At 40.6% G+C, this 27,064-nt stretch overlaps 1 protein-coding gene across 2 annotated transcripts in view; it reads right to left on the bottom strand.

Moving 5' to 3' along the window:
* Positions 1-26,302, bottom strand: part of LOC109038862 (protein abrupt) — a 45,297-nt gene extending 18,995 nt beyond the window's left edge. The window contains exons 1-2 of one of the 2 annotated variants that reach the window (XM_019054086.2): positions 26,067-26,302; positions 19,670-20,082 (exon numbers count right to left, since the gene is read on the bottom strand). In XM_019054086.2, the coding sequence (XP_018909631.1) occupies positions 19,670-19,867 (198 nt within the window). In that variant the 5' untranslated portion in view covers positions 19,868-20,082; positions 26,067-26,302. Of the gene's footprint in view, positions 1-19,669; positions 20,083-25,614 lie in introns of both variants that reach the window. The other variant, XM_019054085.2, reaches the window with a different exon arrangement.
* Between the last annotated feature and the right edge of the window lie 762 nt (positions 26,303-27,064).

Consider the following 27,064-nt stretch of genomic DNA (forward strand, 5'->3'; position numbering starts at 1 on the left):
TGTGGTCCAACTGATTTTATGAACGGACATGAGTCAAATTTATTTGGATTGAGGTGAATCTAGGGAAAGAAGTTCCGTGTAAGTATCGATAAAACGTCGATACATGAGTAACTATGACGATACCTCGGGTCATTTTTTTTTTCGTTTTCAAACGAATCAATAGGCGGTAGGCTTATGCCTCAACGTTGAAAAATCCAATTTTACAGTAAATTAGCCCGAGAATAAAGTAGAAAGAACGGCCGAAAAAATTTCATGGACTGACAAAAATTACCGATTGGTGAAATTTTTCAGCCGTAATTCTCATCGCCTGTTGAGCCGATTTTTAAAAATAAACCCCGTAATTGGTCATGTATCGAGGAGGAGACGATACATGGAATTATCCAACTTCTTGGATTCCACCTTATCGTTACTGTTATGCTGCGGAAGAACGCTATATGAGAATTTGATTGTGACCCAGTTCACTCGGAAAAGATATACCGTAGCAGAGAAAAATGTGCCTTAAGGCGACGAAAACAAAAAACATAGCAAATGACTAACAAATAAGAACCTCCGAAAAACTGATAGAAAAAAGTGTATGATTTTAGAAGAAATTGGTAAATCTGAACGCTCATATACTGCCGTGCTAAGGAAAAACGCCGTATGAACCTTCAGGCAGTGCCAAATTCCCTTCGATAAAACACGAATTTCCTGGTAAACTTGTGGAAAATTATCTGAAAAAATTGGAAGGAAGATTCCTTCCAATTTTTCAGATAATTTTGTTCACAGTTTCACCAAAAGTTTCTGAAAATTTAGAGGCAAAATATTCATCGCGATCCTCAAAAATAAACATTTTATGGGAGAAAATTTGGCAACTCTCGAATGTTTGTACGGCGTTCTGCCTTTGCACAGCAGCATACGACGTTTCTCCCTAGGATGGCAAAGGAGGCGACGCGACGGTGGCGCCGCGGTTGACCACAGGACGAATTCTGTCGACGAGCGATCCTCAAAACGCGCACAAAGGCACGCTGGGAATGTTCCGAGGGCCCTTTCCGGGACTTGATTTGCATTATACACTTTCCCGAAACCTGGACCTCGAGTCGGGTTTGAAGGCGCCCACTTTCACGCTTTTCCCGCTAACTACGTCGAGTAAACTCATGGCGCCTTCTCCTCAGCCCTCTTCATTGTTCTGTCGCACTCTGCCGTGCTAAGAAAGAACGCCGTGTGAACCTTCAGACCTTGCCAAATTTCTTTTGGTAAATCACGAATTCTCGGGAAAATTTGTCAATGTTTTTCTTCCAATTTTTCATATAAAGTTGTTCGCAATTCAACCTAAAGTTGCTGAAAATTTCAAGGAAAAATATCCATAGCATTCCTCAGAAATAAACGTTTCATTGAAGGAAATTAGGCAACTCTCGAATGTTCATACGGCGTTCTATCTTAGCACGGCAGTACTGAGGAAAAGCATCGAATACGGATTAAATTTTGCAATAAGGAGCCACTATCTCTGGCTCTCCCATAAAAGCACACACCTGCATAGGGAAACCAACGGCATGCATGTTGTTACTAAAATGTGCTAGAAATAGTGGTTCCTTATTGCAAAATGTAATCCATATAAAAAGGGCCGAATTTATTACTTCTCAACCTTACTCCTTATCTCAGGACAGCCCAATACGGTTTTTAAGATTGTAGATAGACTTAACATAATCATCGACACAGCATAATGAAAATGATCTTTTACACGAATCTCAACTAACTGGCACGCTCATTCTCCTTCAAGTAGCATGTTACTAAACGGGAAGAGAATTCTTTAACGTCATGACATTTCGCCTTCAGTTTTTCGCGTAGGCAACACAATCTCCCGCGTGGTCGAATAGTGGTATCATCGCAAAATAGCATGCTCAATTGGAGACATAGCGAGTAAGAGCTTTTCACTGAACGGAAAGAGGTTTCTTTAACGTCACGTCAGTTCGCCTTCAGTTTTTTGAGTAGGCAATACAAGCTCCCACGTGGTCGAATAGTGGTATCGTCGTGGAATGACACGCTCACACGTTCGGACACACAAATGAAAGCTTTGTACCAAGCAAGTGGATCGAGATAGTCCTAAATCGATAAAGATAGAGGAAACAGATGAGTGGGAACTGATCGAATGCGATTTGATCGAGAAATAATAGAGAAGCAGGTTTGTCCATACATTTTAGATAGAATTACGTCGATCGTGCGGTGCCAGTCTCTTACTCTGGTAAATTCTAGAAAAGTATCAATTGATAAGGTGAGCAAGTATTAAAATAATAATTTATGACGAAGCATCTAGACCGGTGCCTTCAGTCACGGGCTTTCGGCTGGTTATAAACACGGCACGACTATGCTACCGTGCTAAGGAAAAATCCCGTAGGAACCTTGTTGGTTGCCTAATTTCCTTTGATTAAATGCGAATTTTGAAAAAAAAACTCGTGAATATTTTCCGTTCAATTTTTCGGAGACTTTTCTCCGTAATCAAATCTAAATTATCTGAAAATTTCAAGAGAGAATATTCACAGCTCTCCTCAAAAATAAACATTTCATAGGAGGAAATTTGGCAACTCTCGAATGTTCATACGGCGTTTTTCCTTGGCTCCGCAGTATGAATCGGGCCTTTACTCGGACCTCAGAGCTGAATCACCGAAAACTCGGCGGGAAATCAGGGCTACGGCGGGCGGTCGCGGGCCGAAAAATTCTATTTCCAACTCGTCAAAAACGGAGAAAGAAGCGAAATGAAGCGAGGCTCATTGAAGCTGGAATTCTCGGTTCCCCCGAATCCTGGGTTGTCGTTGTTCGGTACAGCCGGAGCGACATGAGTGATCCATCTTGTTGCGACATTATCTATCTTGGCAGTCGGAGTGCATTTCTGGATTCGAACCCCGGCCCCCGGACAGGGGGTGGGGGGGTCCCCCACGGATAATTAAAAAAAATAAATAGACGCACTCCGTACTTCCCGATTTTTCGAGCCGCCGAGGCTGTTGCCCGAGTGATTGCCAGATCAGAGGAAAAAATGGTTAGGAAACGTATTTTTTAACTTGAATGGTTTAACCATACATTGTTCGGGCTCAAAAATGAATGGTTGATCTTAAAACAAACATTTTATTTATTTATTATTTATTTTTTTTTTTAAAAAGCGATTTCCCAAATCTTCCCGTTTATAAGTACAATTTTTAAGAGGAGAACATACACCTCGACCCTCTAAAAAATATAATCGGTGCGCGGTGCTGTTTTTGTCCATCGGCTCAGCGTTATTTGATAGTTGAAAGCTTCATGAGTAAAACATTCTGAGCTATTTTGAAATGGGGAGTACATCATATTGTAAGTACTAGTTGAAGCTATTCCCGCGTCAGGTCTCGAAAGCCCCGAGTCACCGTTCACCAGTTCACCAATCATCGCCGCGCCGAGAGCCAGAAAAAGCGCGCCGCTTCATTCTCACGTAAGCCCTGTGAAGCACGGCCTCATACGGAGGATATGGCTCGTCTCCGAGTAGAATTACGCTTTTTGCGTCGAGTGTTGCTGTGGTCTCAATCGCTGGGCCGCAAATAAGCCTCTAATGACCGGGCGCTAATGTATTCACTTTTCTCGGGCCGTCTGTTTCTGATTGACACGATTTGACAAGCGACTCGACTCTGCGGGGCCCCGCGGGCTAGGCCGAAGCGAACGAAGCGAACTTTATTTTTAAGCGACAATTAGCCTCACTTTTCTCGGAATCCGAAATGATGCGTCGCTTTTGGGTGCCTGTGCCGCACGGAACGGTGTACTGAAACGTACGGAGGGGCAGGGCCGAATTAGCGGGAAAAATTGGACCGAAATAAGTACGAGGTGAGAATAGTACGTTTAAAAGGCATGTTTCCTCACCAAAATTTGACCGTCACATCGAAAATCCCGATATTGCGTCATAATGGAAAAATTTACGTTTGTCGGTACCTACATACGCTGTTGAAAATCGCGAGGGGAGGAACTGAGTGCAGGGGTCTATACAACGCCAAAAAACCCCGAGTGATAGGTATGCGATGTGAAATTAGCACCATAAAATTGTATGACACTCCGCGAAAAAAAGTAGACTTCGCTCCGTAATACTGCCGTGCTGAGGGAGAACGCCGTATAAACATTAGAAAATCGCCAAATTTCCTCCGATAAAATGTTTATTTTTGAGGAACGCTATGAATATTTTGCCTTTAAATTCTCAGAAACTTGTAGTGAAATTGTGAACAAAATTATCTGAAAACTTGGAAGGAAAATATCCACAAGTTTACCAGGAAATTCGTGTTTTATCAAAGGGAATTTGGCAACGTCTGAAAGTTCATACGGCGTTCTTCCTTGGCACGGCAGAATAGTGTAAGTCATTCTTAAAGGAGAATAAATGCCGCTCCCATTTAAACTACTCGGGGTATATGACGTAATCGATGGGGGACCTCTCCCGGAAATTTTAGACGATTAATTTTGGATTCATTGAAAGAAAACCGCGACGCAAATTTTGAGCGTATAAGTGCTGGAGTTTAGCCTAGGTTTTTTTTATGGAGCTGGAAAATTAAATTAAATAAAAATGACTGCTTGCGTGAGCTAACCCTTTTGCAGTTCTTTCTATAAGAGAAAAAAAAAACTATCTTGCGATGAAGACCCTGGGACAATCGCCCCGGAAGCCCCCCCCCCCCTCTTCCGGCGCTGATTTAGCTCAACATTCAACCTAACTTCTTCCTCTACAAGGTGCTCAAATTTGTTGTTAACAAAAACTCGTATTTGACAGTGTAGACAGAACGCTTTGAATATGATTACATCGCCTACTAGATTCCTTCATCACCTTAATTGGTTTCGGTTTTAAAAATGAACCAGATCATCCTAGTATTTTTCGACAATTTTTTTCTTGTTTCCTCCTTTTTCAATAATGACTCGCGCGTAGTGATGGAACGTCAGGTACCGATGCAAGGCCGGGAGTGACACAGCTTGAAAATAATCGGTAAGTAGGTATGTGACATTGAAATAAATCTACCGAAAGAGCATAGGTTTGGCGGAGATCTACGCATCTACATATCTTGATAGTCAACACCCAAGGCTGCTTGGCGCGTACAGGTATACGCAATGCGTGATATACGAAGAACGCTTGCCAGCGCAAACAACAACACTGTTACACTCAATACGAGAGACTTTTCGTTTGAGGAGCACGTGCTCAGCAATAAAACCAATATCTAATCACACGCCTTAACAACACAAATGCACCGAATACAGATTTCAGGAGGACTAGCTTCACATGAAAAATTTAAGAAAGGAAGAAAAAGAAATCTGAAAAATGTATTGGAGTAATAAAATATCAATATCGATAGTGAAAGTTGAAAAATGCGCCTCTCAAATTGCAACGTTGTATGTTTCCGCTCATGTTGCAACAGTTTCTATTGCAATTGTCTGTGTATTTCTCCCACTCATCCCGGAAAAAGTACACAAAAATGTGAAAAGACGATTATTTTATCTGAGAAAATAAAACATAGTCGGAGATTGTTCGGCATTTTGTAATTGAGTTATGTATGCATTTTTAGTATTTAGCCATTGATTTATTGCATTCAAAATATGTTGAAAATGGCCATAAGAGAAGACTAAGGCAACCGAGCAACTTCATATTTCCCACTTTAATAATATTTCAAGCGTTACGCAAGAATTATTAAGGAATCGGCGCAGAGTGCAATGCTATCAACGCCCAATACTTACGTCGTTTTTTCTTCTCCTAAGTGTTAGTTTAAACTCAAGGCCATGCTATTTTTTCCAAAACTTTAACGATTGGTTTTTTTTTCTCACCGCCAATTAGAGCATAAATGCTCACTCTGATCTATTCTACCTATGATGGATAATTTTCATCGGTTTAACGATGCGAGACATTTCGTATGTTGTGCTTTATTGGTCTCGCTTGCTCATCGCCGGACAGAGGGGACCAAAATTCAAGGAATAGGACGAATTTAAGATTAACGTTAGGGATCACGTGCGAAAGTAGAAGTGCACTTAACGATTAACGAGAATGGGTCCTCTTTAACTGCATTTAAACTGCACGATAGAGAGTCAGGGGGGGAGAAGATCAATTTTAAGAATTAAAATCGAATTAAATAATGATCTAATAATGTAACGGTGCAAAATATGTTGCACTGCTACAGAATGTAGACAGATAATTGCACAAAAATAATTTTAATCGCTTTTTTCACGTTTTTAATTAGATACTTGCTGTACCTAGTCCTAGATATTCAAATATTAATTAATGCCTGCTTAGAATTTAAGATATTGACATTTGGAGAAGAACAACATTTACGTACATGATGAAATGAGAGTGTCAATGCTTCAGCCGGAAGAGAAGTTTCTTAAGTTCCGCAACGAAATTCCCTGGCATATCCAGGTTGTCAATGACTATTCAAGAACTTGTCACCCTACAATTTAGGCTAATTTTGTGGAAGTATGTTTTTGAAGCATTCTTGAAGGGGGGGGGGGACGGTGGGGGTTCGCAATAATTTTAGAGTGATTTCCTATCCCTGCGGAGTGTATACCTAATACGGATTGATTTTTGGCCGTAAGTCACACTGCACATTTAATTCATATTCGATGAATGATGACAATGCACTCAATCGAAGTTTTTTTTTTATACTTCGCTCCTTGATTAGTACCTAGCCTTAAAATTATTGATCTTGGTCCACGGCGCGGTGCGACGCAGCTGAGTGGTTTCCCCGCGTAAGCTTAAAATACGCCAGCTCCGTGCGCTCTAACCAAGAAACGCACTTTCCTGATTAATTTGTCCTCAGGTTTCGTAAATCCGAACGCGAATTGAAGTTAATTTATTGATTTCTAGTTTCTCTCTACTTCCTAGCGGTTCATGGCTACTCGAGGCGTGAGTCTACAAAAAAATCGTCGGCGCATTAATAATAGAGAAAACGATGAGTTGAGCCGTACTCGAAGCAAAATTCGAGGCTTGAATGTCAATCGCTTGTGGTCTCCGCAGTGTGGGATGCCACCGCGGATCCTGAATTTTATTATTTTTTTTTGTTGCAGCACAAAGGAAGCGAGTCGATGCGTCGTTATCCTCGCGAAAGGACGTAACTACATTACGTTGTTGTCAAATTTACTCTAGCAAATTCTATTTTTATCAAGAGAGTCTTGGGCACTTCCGACTGAAAATTTTACAAGACAAAGACGGCCATAAAAATGATTTTCTTCTGATCTCTTGCAAAAATCAGGGATTTTAATAATACACATTCGAAAATGGATCGAAACAAGTACAGACATCTGCATACATAATAAAATATATGTCAGATTAAAATAGAAGGAACCGAAACTGGATTTTTCTTGTAAAATAATCTCTGCATGTCGTTTTGAAAAGGAGTGCAGAATAGAATTGTCTAGCTGTGTTAAGTAAATATAATTATTTTTTAAACAGCCACAAAATTCCTCTGCAGGTATTATTCACAGACGTTTCCTTCAGTGGTGTAGCCAGAGGTTTTTCATGGAGGAGGGGGGAAAGATCTACGGTCAAAAATGCCTAATGGCTGGGGAAACGGAGCTCCAAGAGTACAAAAACCCTAAAATTCATGAATAATTGTGTTTTTTTGAGAAAATTTTCCGATCACATTAGGGTCCAAACCCTGGATTCCTCCCTTCAAATATTCCAGGTTATTTTTAATTCATACAAAAATTGTATAGGCCTTACCGCAAGCGTAAGTACAGATTTAAGGATACAGCGTTGCTAAGTTTATACATTTGAGCTTTAAAAATGTATATATTTCTAAGTTCCGCGTTTAAAAAGCTACTTTCGTGGATCTTCTTTAGAATTTGAAGCATGAAATCCACCAAATGTGTCATTTGTAGCTCTATGTTTGTATTTAAATAGAGATACTTTAATTGGTGGTGATACAGCGTTGCCAAGCTAACAACTTTAAACTCTCGAAATTATTAGTTATGCTAGTTAAAGAGGACGTCAATGGGTGTCAGGCCTTATATCAAGGAAAAATGTCGAGGGCTGATGTCAGTTCCAAGTGACGATTGGTATTCGCAAAAATACTATTGCTAAGTTTATTAATACTTATTTTCAAACAATTAATAATAAAATTATTTTAAAATAAAGATGCCTCCAATAATATTGATACTTAATTTTGTTTTTTTTAATACTATTTTACTGTTTAATTTTTATTTGATTTTTTTCCTCGTTGCATATCGACGGTGAAACACCAGACCACGTATCTCATTTGCGGGGTTTAAAAATCTCCGCTCCTATTTTATTTTTTTGAAGGAGAACAAATCAATGTAATTTCTTGAAAATTTCACGAGTTCTTTTCGCACAGAGAGGAAAAAACAGGGAAATTTTCACGAATTAACTTTGAGTAGCTTTTCATCTCCAACGTCGTAAACCGAGATACGTTGTCTCGTGTACTGTCACCGTCGATATATATTCGTGCGGCGGTGTTTCTGAAACAGCGTTTATTCGACGTGTAGCCACGCGGTGAGCGATATGCCGTGACTTGGTCAAAAAATTAAAAACGCGAGCGGGCATAAAAATTGAGAAACGCGGGGGATAAGTCTGCTAATAATCTACGCGATAAAAAATCAAAGTACACCGCTCTCGCATGCTCGGAATGTCTAATCATTGGACTTTAATGCAGTATTTACTTTGTCACTGCTCTCGCGGATCTAGGTTATAGAGAATAGATTGAAATTCGATTGTGAAATAAAAATTGGTCGTTGTTTATTTGTGGAGCCGTGAAATGAGCTCGCGAGCGGTTGAAACTAGGATTGTTCTCGGACAAGCTGTGACGGAATCAATAAACTCGCCTTGACAGAAAACGACAAGACGCAATGCGACAATTTTTTACACATTTTTTTCCGCGTCATTATGTCGTGAACCCAATATTACTACCAAAATTCTGAAACTCTTCACCTCTCTCAATTTAAAAATCTAAATTTTCGTATATACTCCCATTTTCAAAATTATCTGTAAAGGCGTTAATAGCCTGAGACGCTGAATGTCTTAAAATTGTACTAACTAACTAACTAATCTAACTAACTAACTAACTGTATTATGAAAATTGGTGTATAATTGGATCTAATTAACATGGTAATTGATTAAAAAATCGAGCTACAAGCCAAAATAAACAAGTATTATTTCAAACTACATGTATATGGATGAGAAATAAAGTAGTTTTGAAATGTTACTTGTTTATTTAGCTCGATTTTTTAATCAATTACCATGTTCTATACAGCTTAGCCAGCCAAATTTGGCGATAAAATGTATTGGAACTATTTGTGCTAAAAGGAACTGTACAGATGGATAAAATCAAAAGGAACAAGGAATTATGCAGATCTTATGCACATAATTCATTTTGAGTAAAATAATTTGTATACCTAGATACATTTTTTTTTAGTATGAACACGTACAGTTGAAAGCTTTCTGAAGAAAGAGCCCACTACCTGAGACTGAGCATGATACAACATATAATACATGCGAATAAACTTCATTTTGAATTAGAACTACTATTTTAGACTCATTTTAGAAACAACGTATTTGCCATTGGTTCACTGAGAAAAAATTTTCTTGAGACATTATTTATACTTAGAGCATCGTTCCTTGTCGACAAAATTTCGTTGTTTTGAGTTAAATCGGTGCGGATTTAACTTAGAGTCAGTTTTTTGAGTTGAAGAAACGCTGTTTCATTACCGTTTTTTATTTAAACTTAACGATAGCAAAACGATTGACTTTAAGTTGAATCCAAACGGATTTAACTCAAAACAACCAAATTTCGTCGACGAAAAACGACGCTCAAAGCCAAAGCAATAACTCAAGAAAAAATTTTCAGTGAATTCACTATGCAGATAAGTAAGAGCTTTCTACATATGAATCAAAAATTGTAGTTCCTATCAGCAAAATACGTTCATTTATGGAATTGTATAATGAACAGTGTATCTTCATGGCAAGTTCTTAAGTTAACTGCAAATATCTAAAATAATCCTGCACCGTTTTAGCAAAAATCAGCACGTTTTTCGTAGTTCAGTACCAAAATCCACGTTTTTGCCGTGCGGCCGGCACTAGGTTAATGTGAGGATCGTTTATTTTCAGTGATTACTTAATGCTCTGTAATTACGCTCGATTTGGCGACGCAAGCATGGTAATATTCGACTTTCTTTGTTCAGGCGGAACTGCGTATATCTGCATTGCATTTGCATTTAATCTGCAACTGGTCAACAACTGCGTAGATCGCCCCACTCCTAACGTTCCGACCGTGTGTGGATGACGACGCGGACAACGTGGCCAATTCGCGACATTTCGTCGCTCCTTCGACGTAAACGCGTATCTCGACTACCGTATAAACCCTGTTTCGCGCATAAATCCATGCTCTCTAAGGCTCAGGCGAAAATTGTAGGAAGGCAGAATTTTGTGGAATTCCCTCAGATAGTAACACAGATGCAGAATGGGCCACCGAACTAAATATGATTAATTGGTTATCCGTATGCTAAAATGTCAAAACCGATAGAAAACGTCTGCGAAAAAGCTCATTGACGGAAAGCTCGCTATAGATAGCGGGACGAAAAGGAAGGTGTTGGCGAAAAACGACGAAACTTAGAACGCTTCGAACTCCGCCTTTTCATCAGACGGGATGGAAAAACGTAGTATGAGCAGTCGAACACTATAATTCGTTTAATAAAGGCGAATTTCCAAGCAAACTGGGGTAAGTTTTTATTCACAATTTGCTTTAAAGTATCGGAACATTTTCAGGAAGCACATAGGGAGATTTTCTCAAAAATACAAATTTTGCGGGGACAAGGGGAAATTCGGCAACTTTCGAATGCTCATACGTCGTTGTTCATGAGCAGGATAGCATATTGCTGTGGTATGGAAAACCATCGAATTTTGCCAAATTTACCCCGTTAAAGAATTCATTTAAGAAGAAAGCCATGCATATTTTTGACTTTTTCAATAAATTTGATGTTTATCAAAAGGAAATTTGGCAAAGCTTGAAAGCTCTCACGACGTTGTTCCTTGAAATGTTTAGATATTTCAGATAGAATTGCGTGCAAAACTGTCTGAAAAATTGGGAAACAAATACTCTCGACTTTTCTAATAAATTGGTAGTTTATAGGAGAGTTCGTTGTTGGTAGGAAATTTGGCAATGCTTGAGGGGTCATACGACGTTTTTCCTTAAGACGGCAGGATGGGTGAGGTCCTGAGGTGACTCCTGAACTCGAAAGTGTGAGGCGGATCTCGAGTTTACGACATTCCTTTCTCGGGAATCGGGGATTCACGACGGCGCTTCTGGCCGACACAGACGGCGCGTCGTAAAATTGTTCTGCCTGGCGACAAAAATACCGCCAGAGTAAGCACCTTCCGGACGGGACTATTAAACCCGACCGACGAGTACAACAGGTACGCTGCCGCGCTGAGGAGGAACGCCGTATGATCCTTCAGACGTCTGCGAAAGATCCTCCGACAGAATTTCCGAGGGAATTTATGAATATTTTTCTTCTAATTTTTTTAGAGAAATTTGTTCGTGATTTAATCAAAAGGGCCTGAAAATTTCATGGAAAAACATTCATAACTTTCCTCAAAAATACATTTTTCAAAAACTAATCGACCACGCGACCCGTTCATAGCGTGCGAAAACGGTAGGGCCGGCACGCATTATTAGCGTAAAAAATGCGTATTTTTCGCGGAATTGAGGTGAAAATCGCGTGTATTTTATCACAATGCGTTGAAAACCATGTAATTTTCGCAGAATCGCGGCGACTCATATGTTGAGAGCAGAAAAGATGCCATCGCTTGGTCAGTTTTGAGGGGAAAATAGGTTCCGCCAGTTCAAGGACCAATTGGACCGCGTTAAACAGAAAGGAACCAAGCCATATCAGCTGCTGCCAAATTTGACTAGGCAATCTTATTTTTTAAATGGAAACGGTTGTGCGGATTTTCGTGCAAATTTCGGTGAGTTTTCTCCATAGTACGAGACAAATTCCTAAAAATTTTCAAATGAATCTGCACAAACGTTCTCCCGTAAACAAATTAAATTGTTCAGTTAAATTTGGCAATAGCTGATGTGGCTTGGTTCCTTTCTGTTAAACGCGGTCCAATTATAAAAATGTAAAGCCTGGGAGCTCTCTGCATACTTGCGGAATAATAAGTCTGAAAAGCTTTGATTATTTATCGTCAGATACGGTCTCTCAGTTTAACGAATCTTCAAAGTATTCGGAAGACACCCGTTAAAGTTTCATCATCGAAGACTCTCAGAGGGAATTTTCGGGGAAATTCTGAAGAACGTTCGTATGAAATGTATTTACTTATCACAAACGATACACATTCGAATGACGAAATAAGGTTAAAACCAAAACAGTCGAAATGATTCGAAATAATCGCTTGCAACGTAGAATTCGTTGACAAGCAACCCTTGCATCCTCGAGGAGATAACTATTACAGCACGGAGGATGTTATCTGGCCTACCTTGAAGATTGAAGGCGAAATGGTAACTCGTGTCTTTCTCAGTGCCATTTACCGTCGATTCTGCTCCAAGCAAATTTTCAGTTGGAGAATGCAACTGGTACGATTTCGCATCGTGCACTTAATGCCATTAGATCACCACCTGCCTCCAATTAATCTATCGGTTCATACTCTCGACTGCTAATCCAACCTTTGGCCCCCCGCAGCTAGACATACCGTCACGCAAGAGGGAGAGGGCCTCCGTGCGTGAACGCACTAGGCCGAATTTTTCTATCCGCTCACTTGGAGCCCGCGTGCTGCGCGGAGTCAATATTTGTGGAGGTGAAACCACAATTTACGGCCGGTCGGTCGGTCAAGGCGCGCTTCGACCTCAACCCCCCCCCCCCCCTTCCGGCCCATCGAGAGCGGTGCATACTTCGATGCTTGCAATGTGGCACTCCGAATTTTTTTTGGCCGGACTTTTTTTCCGTTCATTCAAATGAAGTAGTGGTGAGTTACATGCGCTCTGACTCGCGACGCCCGTTGCCGAATTTCCTCGAAATCCCGGTGTCCGGACTTCACTAAAACATGACCCACAATACCTTTTCCGAAACTGGAAACGAAAATTTTCGATGAAAAAAAATTATTTGGCTCCATTATTTTTCGGGCTTTACTTATTTGAGGAGTAAATAGTTCGCTTGAAGAGAAACATATTTGAAAGAGGAGATTCGTTTTTAATCACACGAGGCTGAATATTTACTTTAAAAAATGTGACTTTAGCTTAAATGAAAATGAAATTCATTGAATTTCGGGAATATCTAATTCGTTCATCATGACAAATTTCTTACGCAGTGAAAGAAATTGTTACTTGTTGTTGGATGAAAATTAATTTTGTGAATGAAAATACCCTTTTAATTATTTCTTGGTGGGAGATGATCCTTAATTTCAGGGAAGAAACATTTATTTTTAATTGATTTAATTATTTTAATTTTATTAAAAAGAACACATTACACAATATGCTTTCATTTCTTCTTTCTCTCTCAGTTAGTTGGCGATCTCAACAAGAAATACACGAGGATAATAATTATTGGTACTGCGATTAATATCGAGCGAGTCATAATTTTTCTCAACTTCGCAAGTTAGACTTCTTCCTGGGACAAATCTCACGAAAACATCCCATGGAGACAAGGCCAATCAATTTCCCGATTTTCGAGAACTTTTCACGCCTTGCGACCTTGCATATGACTCTTAACAATACAGGAACATCGTGATGGACAACAACAATCAACGCGGCAACAGTCCAAAAACCGGTATCGAAGAAACTCGAAGAGGCGTCGGATAAACATCTCCGAGCGTAGGCGAACAAGGTGCGCTCCTCGGAGACGCCGCACAGTGGAACGAGCCTTTAGCAGCGGGCGATTATTGAAATTGATAGACAAAGCTATAGACAAAGACGACAAAAGGGATTTGGAGGGATCCTATTGGTGGAAGCAGGTGGTGGCAATGGACATAGGAGGTAGGTAATGGACTAACTAACGGCAACCCACGAGAAACCTGACAGTTAGTCCATCATTTTCTTCCTTAGTCTATAAGATCCAATCATGTCAACCAATACGATCGCTCTATACTCCCTGTGTCTTCTTTGTCTATCGCTTTGTCTATCAGTTTCAATAATCGGCCCGCAGGACATTTATTACTAAAACCGCGAATTTTGACGCCAATTTCGGCACATTTTAAAGTGTATGGGAGCTTCATGCAGGATAAAAACCAATGAAAACTCTTTGGAAACCACTACGTTCCATCCAGGGTGTCTACTAAAATATAGGCTGGTCAAAAATAAGTACTTTTACAGTGCTTTTTCAGTACATTCTCGAGAAATTCAGTACCTCCTCCAAAAGAAAAATTCCGTACTTTTTCAGTACCTCCATTTGACGAAATTAGAAAAATTTCAAAAATTTGAAATCGCGACAAAAATGACAAAAATTTAAAAAAAATCCGGACCTTTTTGCGGAATTTCCGCACTTTTTCAGTACTTCCGGACCGCCCTTAAAAAATCAGTACTATTTCCGGACTTGTAGACACCCTGCCATCTTAACATAGATATGAGCTTTTAAAGTGTTCAGATTTCGTCTGACTTCTCCCATTGACTTAACCCACTGTGCGCCGGGCCCCGGGCAGCGCAGGTGAGGCACCCGCGTGACGTCACGGGCAGTGCTGACGAGCGCAGGGGTCGTGCGCCCCAAAAAACGATTCGGATCGGATCGCGGTAATCGATACCGGATAGCTTTCACGCGCGATCTAGTTCTGGCTCTAGGAGCAACGAGCAAAGAGCGTCATTAAAACGACGCCCCGGGCCACGGATTACGCGCCCGAGCGGTGATATAATATTCCGACATGATAGGGAAGAACGCCGTATGAGCCTTCAAACGTTGCCAAGTTTCCTCCGATAAGAACCGAATTTCCTGGGAAAATCGTGAATATTATTTTCCGAAACTTTCGGACAATTTTGTGGGCAATTTAATTAAAAATATCTGAAAATTTGAAGGAAAAATATGCATGAATGTTGTTAAAAATACATGTTTTATCGAGGGGAATTTGGCAACTCTCGAATGTTCATACGGCGTTCTTCCGACTCGAAAAGAGATGAGGTCGATTTTAGGATGAGCCCCGAGTGTTTGTGTCCTTCCGTATTTCAGGGCACGCCAGAAAATTGACAGGTTCACATGCTTCGTCTCTGGCCCGAATTCCAGACTGAGGCCTAATTACCTGGAGTACCGACTGAGCTTCAATTAACCTTTCCTCACTGCGATCACTCTACCGCTTGTCTCCGAGAAGTAAAGGGTTGTAACCATTCCGTCTTAAATGTTTGAATTTTCTTAAATCCTTATTCTCCCCCGATGTTAAGTTCGTTTCCCTTCCCTCCTAAGATAAGGCAAAATTCCTCTTTTACCCTTGGAGGGAGGGAGGGGGGGGGGGGGTCTTCAGAATATTACTGCAGCGCCATATCAACGCGGCGAATCACATATAAAACATGAAGATCTAAGTGGAAGTAGAACGAATTCCTGACTTTCAAGATCAACTAAGACGTCACTAATTGTAAGAATAAAAGCCGTGCGGCGCACTGTTCAGTTCATATGACCGAATTCGCAAGGAGAAACTTTTTAGGCGGTTTCCTACTTTTCCCCACGGAAGAAATCTTGATTGAAGAAATTTTATAGGCGGCATTAAAAACAAATGAACATATCATGAGCCCTGAAGTTGCATTGAAGAAAAAATCCAGACCTGTGCGGAAAATGAATTGATAGGTAACATTTGAATACATTTCAGTAAATCCCAAAAGTAATAAGACAGCTTCGATTTTGATATAGTGGTTTTCCTTTCGGTAACCTGCTATAAAATTTAAAGAGCGACGCGAGATGAACAAGTAAAGCGGGGGCAGGTCAAACTTTTTCTTATACCTAAATAGTTTTTTTTTTTTTTTTTTTTTTTTTTTTTTTTCATGCTGTCACTTGATATATAGGTATTTTCATTTTTTCACAAGTTAACATATTATTCACTGAAAATTAAACTGATGGCCCCCAACTTTGAGATTTACACAATATCATACCTACAGCTTCAATTCCTGTTGCCATATCGACAAATAAAGAAAAGACAGAGAGGCGATTTACTTTTCGAGCGCGAGAATTCGAATGTTCCCCGATTATATGGGTTGGAATACCTACTTAATATTGGGTAAAGTTATGGGTATTTTTTCTTAAAGTTTTCAGATAGGTAAACTAGGTAGATTAACTGAAGAAATATTTTTGGAAAAAATCTCAAGGACGCTTTCACAATTTTTTTTAGAAAATGCTCACTTTATCAGAAGAAATTTGGATACATTCGAATGTAAGTGCATCCGGTGTCTTTTCTCGGTGCATCCGTCGTATAATGAACGATACCACTATTCGAACTCGCGGGAGCTCGTTTTGCCTACTTCGTACAATGAAGGCGAACTGCTCGGAGCCGACTGTCATCCTTACATTTGGATGATTGTATTCCGTGACTTTCAGAGCGACAGGAGATCCTGCTGAAACTTGACTACATTTAGATTCTTTTTCCTGGAACCCCTCAAACGCTCCTATATGTTCTCCCATTTTTATTACTTTTCTCCTTTAGTTTTCTACTTTTGCTCCTTCACGTTTACGTCTATCGCCTATGCTACGTAAGGAAGAATATCCCTTGATCACAATATCAACCATATCTACCGTGCTGAGGAAGAACACAGTAAGAACCTAAGGACGTAGCCAACTTTTTTTCGACAAAATTCTTCGTTTAGAGGAAAGTCCCGAGTATTTTTCCTTGAAATTTTGAGACAATTTAGATTAATTGTGCTTAAAACTGTCCAAAACATTGAAAGCGAAATATTCACAAGTTCCTCAGGAAATTAGTGTTTTACCAAACAATATTTGGCAACCTACGGTGTTTTTCTTGAACACGGTAGACATGGAGCCTCCCGAGGAAAGGAGATGTTTTATGGGCGACTACAAATACGACCTTTAAACCCGGACGAAAAGGGAAATTTGACAGCGCAGCGCCTAATAGTTCCGTCGACGCCACTTTTGAGCGGGTAATCGCGTGAATAAAAGTGCCTTGATTAGGCCTACGCAGCAACGGCGTGGGGTGCTTTGCGATACATCGATTAATCTACCATTTAATCACAGGGAAAAGAATCGATAGACAGGGTGTCGCAGCGAACGCATTATTAATCGATTCTTTACCATAGCTTCAAATGGGGGATTGTCGATAATCGACCATCGCCACTGCTACGCAGGGAGCCCACACGCGGCCGAAAGAAATTGAGAAAATGGAGTAAAAGAGTAAGAGGGGGGCTCGGGAGGACGAACCGAGAACTATTGCTGGGGGGAGTCAATGATCTGATGCGCTCGCTTAAAATTAGAATATTTTGTCACCGACTCCGATGTCCCGACTCGATGACAACTCCGAAGAGATTGCAACCGCCGACCAGCCGTGTTCAGACCGACAACAGAACCATCCGCATCTCATTCGACGCCATCTGTCAGTCTTTAGCTCTCCTGTGACTCCATGGAACTTTCGTAGAATGTCAATGATCCGCTGCATTCATAAAAGTCGGTAATTTAAGACGGGCGGAAAGCTAGAATTTTCCTTCATTTTGGCGTGATACCATAATACTTGCGCGCTTGGTGTTCACTTTGACCATAGTGTGCATAGAGTCGTAATGCAAGTGGAAGAGCTGGCGCCACTTTTAAGCATTTTCCAGGCCCCGAATTCCGAGATTCCTGTGCGGCACCGGGTCCCTTCTTCGATACATAATCGATTGTTTGCGATACACGGGGACTCGGTCATATTCCACACCGCCATTTTGGATCGAATATGTATCGAAAGAGTGACCCCGCACACCGGGCTCGGAACTCATCGAGCAGACCATGGCGCCAGCTCTCCCACTTACATTACGACTCTATGTACTCTATGATTTTGACCGGCGTTCCTTCATATGCGATATGCAAATTTCCGCGAACACGAAAATAATATGCGATTTATCAATCAACTTGGTAGAAAAATAAGATACGATCCATTGAACAGAAATATACGTGATTTCCATCTCAGTATCGTAGCAAAAACGCGATTTTCCTGCGATTTTGACAAAACTGAGAGGTAACGCGTTTGTCACCTTGATATCGCGGCAAAAACAAGATTTTTCCAGCAGTTTTGTGAGAACAAAATAACGAAAATATCGCAGCGAGTATACTCCGGAGTTCAAATAGTTGCGCGCTTGATTTCCACATTAAACGATGCTTAAACGTCGGTTTGCAATTTGAGATGGACGAGAGGCTAAGATTTTCCTTCAATTTTGCGTGATACCACATACCTACTCCGGTGTTCGAATAGTTGCGCGTGATTTCCGCATTCAACGATGCTAGCGACCGACGCGCTAACGATGCGCTGTACCTAAGTATGTTCCTAAAAGTCAGTAATTTCAGACGGCGAAAACCCAAGATTTTCGCTCATTTTCATGTGATAGCGCATTGCTACACCAAAGTTCGAAAAGCTTCGCGCTTGGTGTCCGCTGTCCGATTGGACCAATGTTGATTCATAAAACATTTCTATGTAAACTTCCGTGATTATGAAAAAAATACGTGATTTTTCAAACTGTTTTGCAAAAACATTAGAAATTATACGCGATGTTCAGCTCAGTATCGCGGGAAATACGCAATTTTTCCAACGGTTTTTTTAACAAAGTGATAAGTTACGGGTTATCACGTAAATTACCTAAATCTTCCAGCGGTTTTGTAAAAACATAAAAAAATACGCGTTTTTAATCTCAACATCGCGATTTTCCCAGCAGTTCGGTGAATACATAAAACTTACGCGTACTTTAACTCAATAGAGTCCCTATATTCTTCAAATTCCCTGAATTTTTCTGATTGATTATGCTGTACCCTGGCTTCAAAATTTTCTAATTCCCTGATTTTTCCTGACCTTCAAAAAAAATTCCATTTTTTTTTCCAACGCTGCGTAAAAACGTATTTTTTCCACTTTCCACCGGCAGAATCTTCCAAGCTTCCACATTTTCACGCGCCCGCCAGGCGGCTTTCCACATTTTTATTATCAGTTTTCCACAAAATTCCCCATCAATCTAAAAAAAACATGACGATAATCTTCTATTTTCTTCGGATTCTCGATTTTTGGCCCCTCAAAACGTTCCCTCCTTTACATTTTCGGGGCTTTCCCACATTTTCACGCGACCCCCGGGCGCATGGTTGGGCATTTCTGCACCCCTGCCTAACTGTGAACATGAAGAGTGTAGAGTACCTATATTGAGAGAGTATGGCCACTGGGCCCCATGGAGAGGCTGAGGACCCAAAAATGGCGGTGCTGTGTTTTGGTTTTTATGGATGGGAGGGGGGTCATTGCCAACTTTTGACGGTTATCACCAACCGCACTTGCTGCCAACCTTACTACATCTAAGATAATTTTTCTCAAAATTGCACACAATTAGCCTTAAAAATATGTAAAGATGTTGCAATACTGCATTTGTGTAAATTTCTCGTTACGATAAGCAAAGAAAACTACATTTTGAGTCATTTCGCATTACATTAATTTATGGCGTCCGCCATTTTGGGTCCTAAGGGCTCCATTTAGCCTAAGATGGCTGAGCCAATCAGATAGGTGGGAACTCCAGTGGCCATACTCTCTCAATATAGATACTCTAGAAGAGTGTTGAGGGCTTACCTTGAGCAGGGTCCTGAAGTAAGGGCTGCAGGCCGAGAGGACGACTTTGTGGGCCGTGAAGGAGCGGCCGTCGCAGGCCAGCGTGACGTCGACGAAGTCCTCCTCATCGCGGAGGTGCCGAAAGGAGGAGAGGATGCTCGCGTGGTAATCGTTCCAGCGCAGTGAGTACTGCTGCTCCGGGCCGGCGAGTCCGCCCATGGCTACACATCAACCGCACCACAACCACGGGTAAACCGCACCGTTAACACTCCCGCATTTCACTCCACTCCCGAATAATATTTCAAAAAATTCTACTTCCGGGCGACTAGTCAACTACTTAATTTGAGGATTTCACTGAAAATATCGCAGATGGGTTAATCCCGAGAGGTTCCGATTGGTGTCATCTTTCAGTCATTGGATTTGCAGCGGTTTTCCTGAAACAGAGAGCGAAAAAAGGTTAGATCTAAAAACTAAAAAAACTAAGGGTAGAAAAAAACAAATATTGAGCTTTTATCCGATTTGTTTCTTAATAAGTAAACTCCCATGCTTAAAAAAACAGTGTGTAAGAAAATGCTGCAGCACGCTGGTTTTTATAAGCCAGGCTTGAGTTCACATAGTATTATAAAGAAAATCGGATAAAAGCTCGCCTAGGGGTTAGCAGAGAATCTCTGATGCTCCCACAATTTCACGTGCCTGCCTGCCGGCTTTCCACTAAGTCTCTCACCGATTTCTAAAGTTACTAAACGCAGCCCACATTTCAGGAGGGAAAGGGCAGAACGTGACATAATTTTCACTAATATATTTACCAGACTTAATTATGCTGGGGTTTTGTTATTGCACATAGGAATTCATAAAAGCATCAGGTTTGTGATGTTACAGATTTCCTGTCGCATTTCGATCATTCAACGAAAGGTCATCGTATGTGTTCAGAATTCTGTGCGATTCATATACATTTTTTTTTGTGAAAGGTTTTTAAACGTCAAAATCAGCTTTCCCAAAGCGGGAAAATACCAATCAAAAACGACTCATTAAGGAAGGTTAAAGGAGACTTTAGGTATCATGCTCAAGTACCCAATTTTTTGGTGATTTCGGAGGCCAGCAACATTGTTATACAACTGAATGATGCATTTCTCGGAAAAATGATTTTGTCGGGATAAAATCAGTGATGGATTACTTCAAAGGCAGCCCAACAGACAACACGAGAATCAAGTTAAGGTACAGAGAAAACAAAGCTCAAGTTAGTATCGAATGCGACCGATAACAAATGAATTTCTTTAAAACTCCTGGATGCAACTATTCGGGCTCCATGGATGTCCGTGTTGCATATGCACGAAAGTGAAGGCGTTCTGACTTCAGACTCTAGCGGCGCGGCGCTCAGTAGAGCTAGTCAATGAGACAAGTCGGACAAAATTTGGAAGCATTAAAAGCTCATATCGATGCTAATATAAAACGTGGAGGTTATAGAAGTGGTTCCGTCGATTGTCTTTTACAATAATTATAAAAGACAATCGACGAAAGGAAATTATTTCCTTCAAGAGGCACCAAATTCCATTTAGAATGTGAAGAAATTAAGATCAAAATTTGCGGTATTAATCGATAATTTGATGGCCAACCTCCCTGAAAGAGTCGTTGCATTGTAAGGCGGGCTTTACTGCTAGGATCTAAATTGACCAAGTGCCTTCGATACTTCATTGATACTTTAAAGACATCTCTTCGCCACGAATAGTTGCTCGACAAATCATGCTCACCACATCGTGATATATGGGAGGTATCTCCCTAGAACAAACAAAGAAATGCAAGCGCTCCGACATTTTGGATCCTTAGAGTAAAGCCCGCCTTTGGCGCCGCCGCGCCACGGATGAAGTAGCGAGTGCCTGGACAGTCAAAACGCCTTCAACTCCGAGCGTATGCAACACGGACATCCGTTGAGCTCGAATAGTTGCATCCAGGAGTTGATATACGTTTTCGTCGCATTCGGCACTAAGTGAGGGTGCTCTGCTTGCTTTCCTTGCACCGTACTTAACTTGATTTCAGCGTTGCCTATTGTGCCGATGAAGCAAACTATTACTGTTTCTATCGCAACACTGTCAATTTTCCGAATAATGCTTTGATTGTTTTAAATATAACAACGTTGCCGACCGGAAATGAAGGATTCATAAGAAGAAGTTGCATAAGGAGATTTTAAAAATGTTTAATGAGCTGAATTCGCTCTATTTGTTTTATAAAGTTATTTTCTAACAAGAAAAATAGGAGAAAAACACATTTAAACTTGAGAAAATGTACTGCATTATGGCGACATGCTCATGGACCGCATTTTCCGTCCAACCAAACGCATGTGCTTACGGAGACTAGATATTCTTTCGTAACTTCTCCAATAATTGCACCATTCAGAAACTGGGTATATTATCGTGCTCAGTTTCTTCCGTGGGTATTTTCCATCTTTAAATGAAATTCGTAAGACATCTGCAAAGTGCAATAACTTCATTTCACTACGCATAACGATCATTTTGACTAGACTCTGAATGAAGACTCTTAATGACTCTAAAATGGAGTCTTATTTGACTCATTTGTAAGAATTTTAAGTAAGTATGAGTAGGAATTTTTAACAGTGTGCAGGAGTTAAGAAACGAAAATGCGACAGTCCACGGGAAGAGGCACCATCGAGACCTCTGTCAACAAAAACTTGAAAAGACATTCGCGTCATTGATAAGAGAGCACGAAGGAGCGTTCTACGAATATTTTGCGACAAAAAACTCCAAAAATACCTAGGCATCAAACCGGGATTATGAAGATGCAGAAGTAGAAGTTCAAAAATATTTTAATTTTTTTAGAAAGAGCTTCGGAACTCTCTTTTTTACAATTGTTATTGTGCAAGTCATTGCCGAATTGAAATGCAACTTAATGCTCACTTAATTACTTCATGCACGAAAATGAACTAGCTTGCTTCGTATACGAGAGCAAGGACCTCAGAGGCGAAATACTCAAAACCGTGTGATTTCTAACTCGAATGCTTTGGCGCGAAAAACACCCAAAAATGCAACATCGAACATTTTTTAATGCAACACAATAGAGAACACGCTAATTAACGGGAAATACGATTTGCTTCCAGTTCAAAACTTCACATGAACGAGATGAGCGGCTCACAATTCTTTGTTTGTTTTTAAAATATACACTTCGGGAGTGATTTCCGTGGAATTCTCGGGACATCGACTTTCGGACTCAACTTGAAAATAATCGATCTTCAGAAACAATGCTTTCGAATTTCGATTGTTCGGATATGTTTATAATCTTTGGAGTGAGTTCTTAAACGACAATTTTTGACCAGACTCGAAGCGCAATTCAGAATGTACTTGAAGCTGAACTCTGGAGACCACACACCTTGGTTTGCGACGAAACGGCGCAGATTTATGTAGGCGCTTCATTTTTTCATAAAAACTGAGTAATGAACAAAATTTTGAGAAAAATTTCTATTTTCAACTTACAGTCTTCGTTTGAAGAAGATCTCTGAAAATTTCATGCAGTTCTAAACTTTGTTCAATACTAAAAATAATACGATGGGGGACAATCTGCGATAACTACCGCAATTAAAATGCGTGGTTTCCGAGTTCAACCATCGAGTACCTAGACTTTCAAACCTCGGCATTTCACTCAGATTGTTAGTTCTTCAGTGCTCAGTTTTGACATTTAAAATCTGAACATCAATGAATTTAATGGGTTAGGAAAGGTTTGCATCCACATTTTCGAAAAGGTGTCAATGAATAGAACCTGAGTTGGTATTTTTCGTGATTACTCTGCAAAATTTGGTATCGTCCCGAAACAAATCGATGCTTTGTTTGTATGAAAGCCTTTATACGAAAACAGCGTAGGTACTTACAGGCGAAAGAATTAGAATACATGCAGAAATAGTTAAAGAGAGGGCTTAATGTGGGTTATGCTTAATAGTGCACACATTCATTTATTGGCGTGAATCCTTAGGTTCAGAGGTTAATTGAATTTAGAGAACTTTCGTTAAGCCGGATTATCATACCGAAAATAACCTTGAACTGATACCTAACAACTAACGCGGTTCTAAACAACGCAAAATTGACAGTGGCAGGGTAAAGAGGCTCGCCGCAACAACTTTCACACCAAATACAACTGCAATGCACAAAATTTCGTCATAAGATTTAGGGGTGGACTTCCGGACTTACACACGCTACCAGCCCCCGACGAAAAATATCAACTTTCTCAGCTGACAACCTGGGGTTATATAATTGCGGTATGCGTAATGACAACCAAGGTTCTGGATACATCCCTGGGTTACACAATTATTGAATTCCGAATAACAACCGCGGAGTTCTGATGCTTATTCTACTGCCCAAATGGCACAGATCGCAATAACCTAGGTACATGGTGAAATTAATGCTGCTGGACCGGAGTGTTGCGTATGTTGCCTCTTCACTGATTGAAGGGGCTCTTCCTATTGAGATTCATCGCAATAAAATTAAAAAAGGTATTTTTTTTGGAATCGCAAATTGCTGCCTTTCTCGAGCATCTGCATTTTCCTGATCGCTTAAAGTCGGCATTTATGAAGCAAATGATGTTAAATAATGCTATTTCTTTGTTTAAGAAAAAAAAATAAAAAATAAAAAAAATTCAACAGGTACTTTTTTCTGCATAAAATTGCCAAAATGCTACGCTATCCTCGTTACACTGAGCTACTTGGATGGTTAAACAGACATTACCCAAATTAAAAAAAAAATAAAAATAAAAAAAAATAGGAGGGTCCTCTGCAACCCGGGAGAGGGTGTAGAGATGGCTCAGTGCCCCCTCCCCTACAACCTCCAAACAATCTCACAATTATTTCATATTCAGTGATATAACTATTCTTCTTTCCTCTTCTCTAAAACTATTATACTAAACCTCCAGCCTTGAATGTCAAGTTTCCAGACGGAACAAAACCTTCTATACAACGAAATGTTTCAGGATGATAACCATTTTTTCAAAAGGAGACCCTGTCAATTAATGTTGCCTACTTCATATGAGAAAAATTAGAATTTCACTTTATCTGAGGCTAGGAGAGTAAATTAATTTTCTTTTTTTTGTCCAAGATAGTAGCGGTTATTTAGCAGTCTTCGAGAAAGTATCCCTCATAGTAGTTAGATTATGTTTTAGAAGGAGGTAAGAGGAGAAGGTTACATAAAAGCTGTTCCTCCAGTAACTGTCGTGACAAGAAATCTAGAGTAGTGGCAAATCAAGCTTAAAGGACTCAAAATAATTCCTGCGATTAGGATTTGGTTAAAATTGAAACTTTACACAGTCCATGCCAATGCAGTTTATCCTCGTTAGATGGCAGGGTGCACAAAAATCACTAAAAGAAAAAATTAAAAAGAAAAAGAGAAATCATTTTACAGGAAGTCTTCAGCCCAAGGGACCCTGCCACTGCTAATAATTGGCACAACATACTATCACTAGGCACTATTAATTCTGAAATTAGTGATTTTAGTACGGCATTCCTCCATTAAGAAGCATGTAGTGAGTACTTATGTGAAGGGACCCGATGACACTTCAGGATAATAACAAATTACCACTCTGCACCCACATTAGTTTTGGAAAAACTTAACTGAGAGCTGGATTTAGGTTTTGACAGTCCATAGCAGCATGTATACAGCATTAATAAGTCTCATGCATAGAAGAGCCTTGCTGTCACAACTTTCCATCAAGAATTAAATAAGCATCATCAGTATGGAAAATTAGGGTACTTGAGCATTGGGCACTTGATTAAGGGTTATGAAAAAAAAAAAATACAAGGCTGACAGTCCTTCAAGAGATATTTCGAAACAATGATAATAAAATAGAAAACAAAAACAAATCAGCATTGTCAATGTGGGGCTTCAAACTCGAGTCCTGGATTAAATACGCAGTAATCCGCACACAAAAAGTAGGGTTAAGATACAAATAAGTAAATAGAAGAAAATGAAAAAAACCTGGCACTCGTATAAAGAATCCAAACTCTGAAGTAGCCGGGAGCTGTCCAGCGAAACGAAACAACCGTGTGGTAAAAATCGCACTGCACCCCAAACAAACAGTTATCAGTCACTGATTACGGATGAACAACAAGCAAAAATCGAACTCCGTGCGCAGCGTAAACAAAACGAGAAGCGTAGCGCCACAGAGGTATAAAAAAGGCTACTCCGTCGGTCTCGGTGCGTGAAAACAACGCGAAATCACAGAAATTGCACAGCGCGCAATCGAATCAGATGCTCGAAAACAAATGGCGACAAATGATCACAGAACTGCAGTGCGTTCGGTCGGGCGCCACGACGATAATTGGAGCACCGGCGAGGAAAACAAGTCGGAGTAAAATGAAGACAAGAGGAGAGAAAAAAAAAACAACAACTAAAACAAACAAATGAATCACGCGTTGCAGCGAACCCACCTCATAAGCGTGTGAAAACAAGAAAAAATCCAGCGGGCGGAAAGCGAACTTGCATCGAGCGGATGCGTATGACGACTGCACAACTACGCGTGTGCGCTGGGCGAGCGGGTGAGTTTCAATTGCTGAAGTGAGTAAGTGTGAGTGCGGGCAGGGGCCCGAAGCGCGGCGAATTCGCCCGATCGATTCATTTCGGAATACCGCATCCGAAGCTCCTGGCTCTTTATGCACGCTCTTCCTGTCATTACTGTCCGTAGCGACTCGAGTTCGAGTGATTCGGCTCTCTCCGTCTTCTCTCTTCGCCCCCTCTCGCCTCTGTCACTCTCTTTCTTCGGCGCCCCGACGCCGCCAACGACGCGTAGTTCACGAGTACTACGCTGTGCTGCTGCACTCACGGTCACACACACGCACTTCGCGCTCTGCTCTTGCCAAGTCTCCGAGAAAATTCGCCGATTTGGGGGCGTTTAGCATGCTCAAGGGACGATGGGGGGTGGGGGTAGCTCTGAAAAGCTCGGAGAACTTTCTATCAACCCCAAGATGCCCATGACTTTTCTTCCATACTAAGTCTCGAGTCGGGTAACAATGACTGAAAACCCGTCGGTGCTTAAATACATCGATTTTGATAGCTTTTGAATTTTCTTCGATGTTTTTCCTAGCTTTTCAACGTGAGACAAGCTTTTTTTTTTTTTTTTTTTTTTTTTTAAAAAAAAAAAAAATTAGATGACGGCGTAGCGATACAACTATTCGTACTTGATGGATATCCGCGTTGCGTCTGCAAAATTGAGGGCGCGATGGCGCAAGGCCTGAACTCGCAATGCTCTGCTCTATGCTGTCAATGAGGTATCTCTTGGATTCGGGAGAAAAGTTAAAAAAGAGGCCCGATTATCACTTTCATATCTTCAGCTGTTATTCTCACTCAGCTCTTCATTCACCACCACGAAACAAGCGAAAATGAACACAAAATGGTAATATAGATTGGGAAAGGACCCGCGTTGATGACG

Source organism: Bemisia tabaci, chromosome 1 (assembly GCF_918797505.1).
Source record: "Bemisia tabaci chromosome 1, PGI_BMITA_v3".
Taxonomy (NCBI): Eukaryota; Metazoa; Arthropoda; class Insecta; order Hemiptera; family Aleyrodidae; genus Bemisia; species Bemisia tabaci.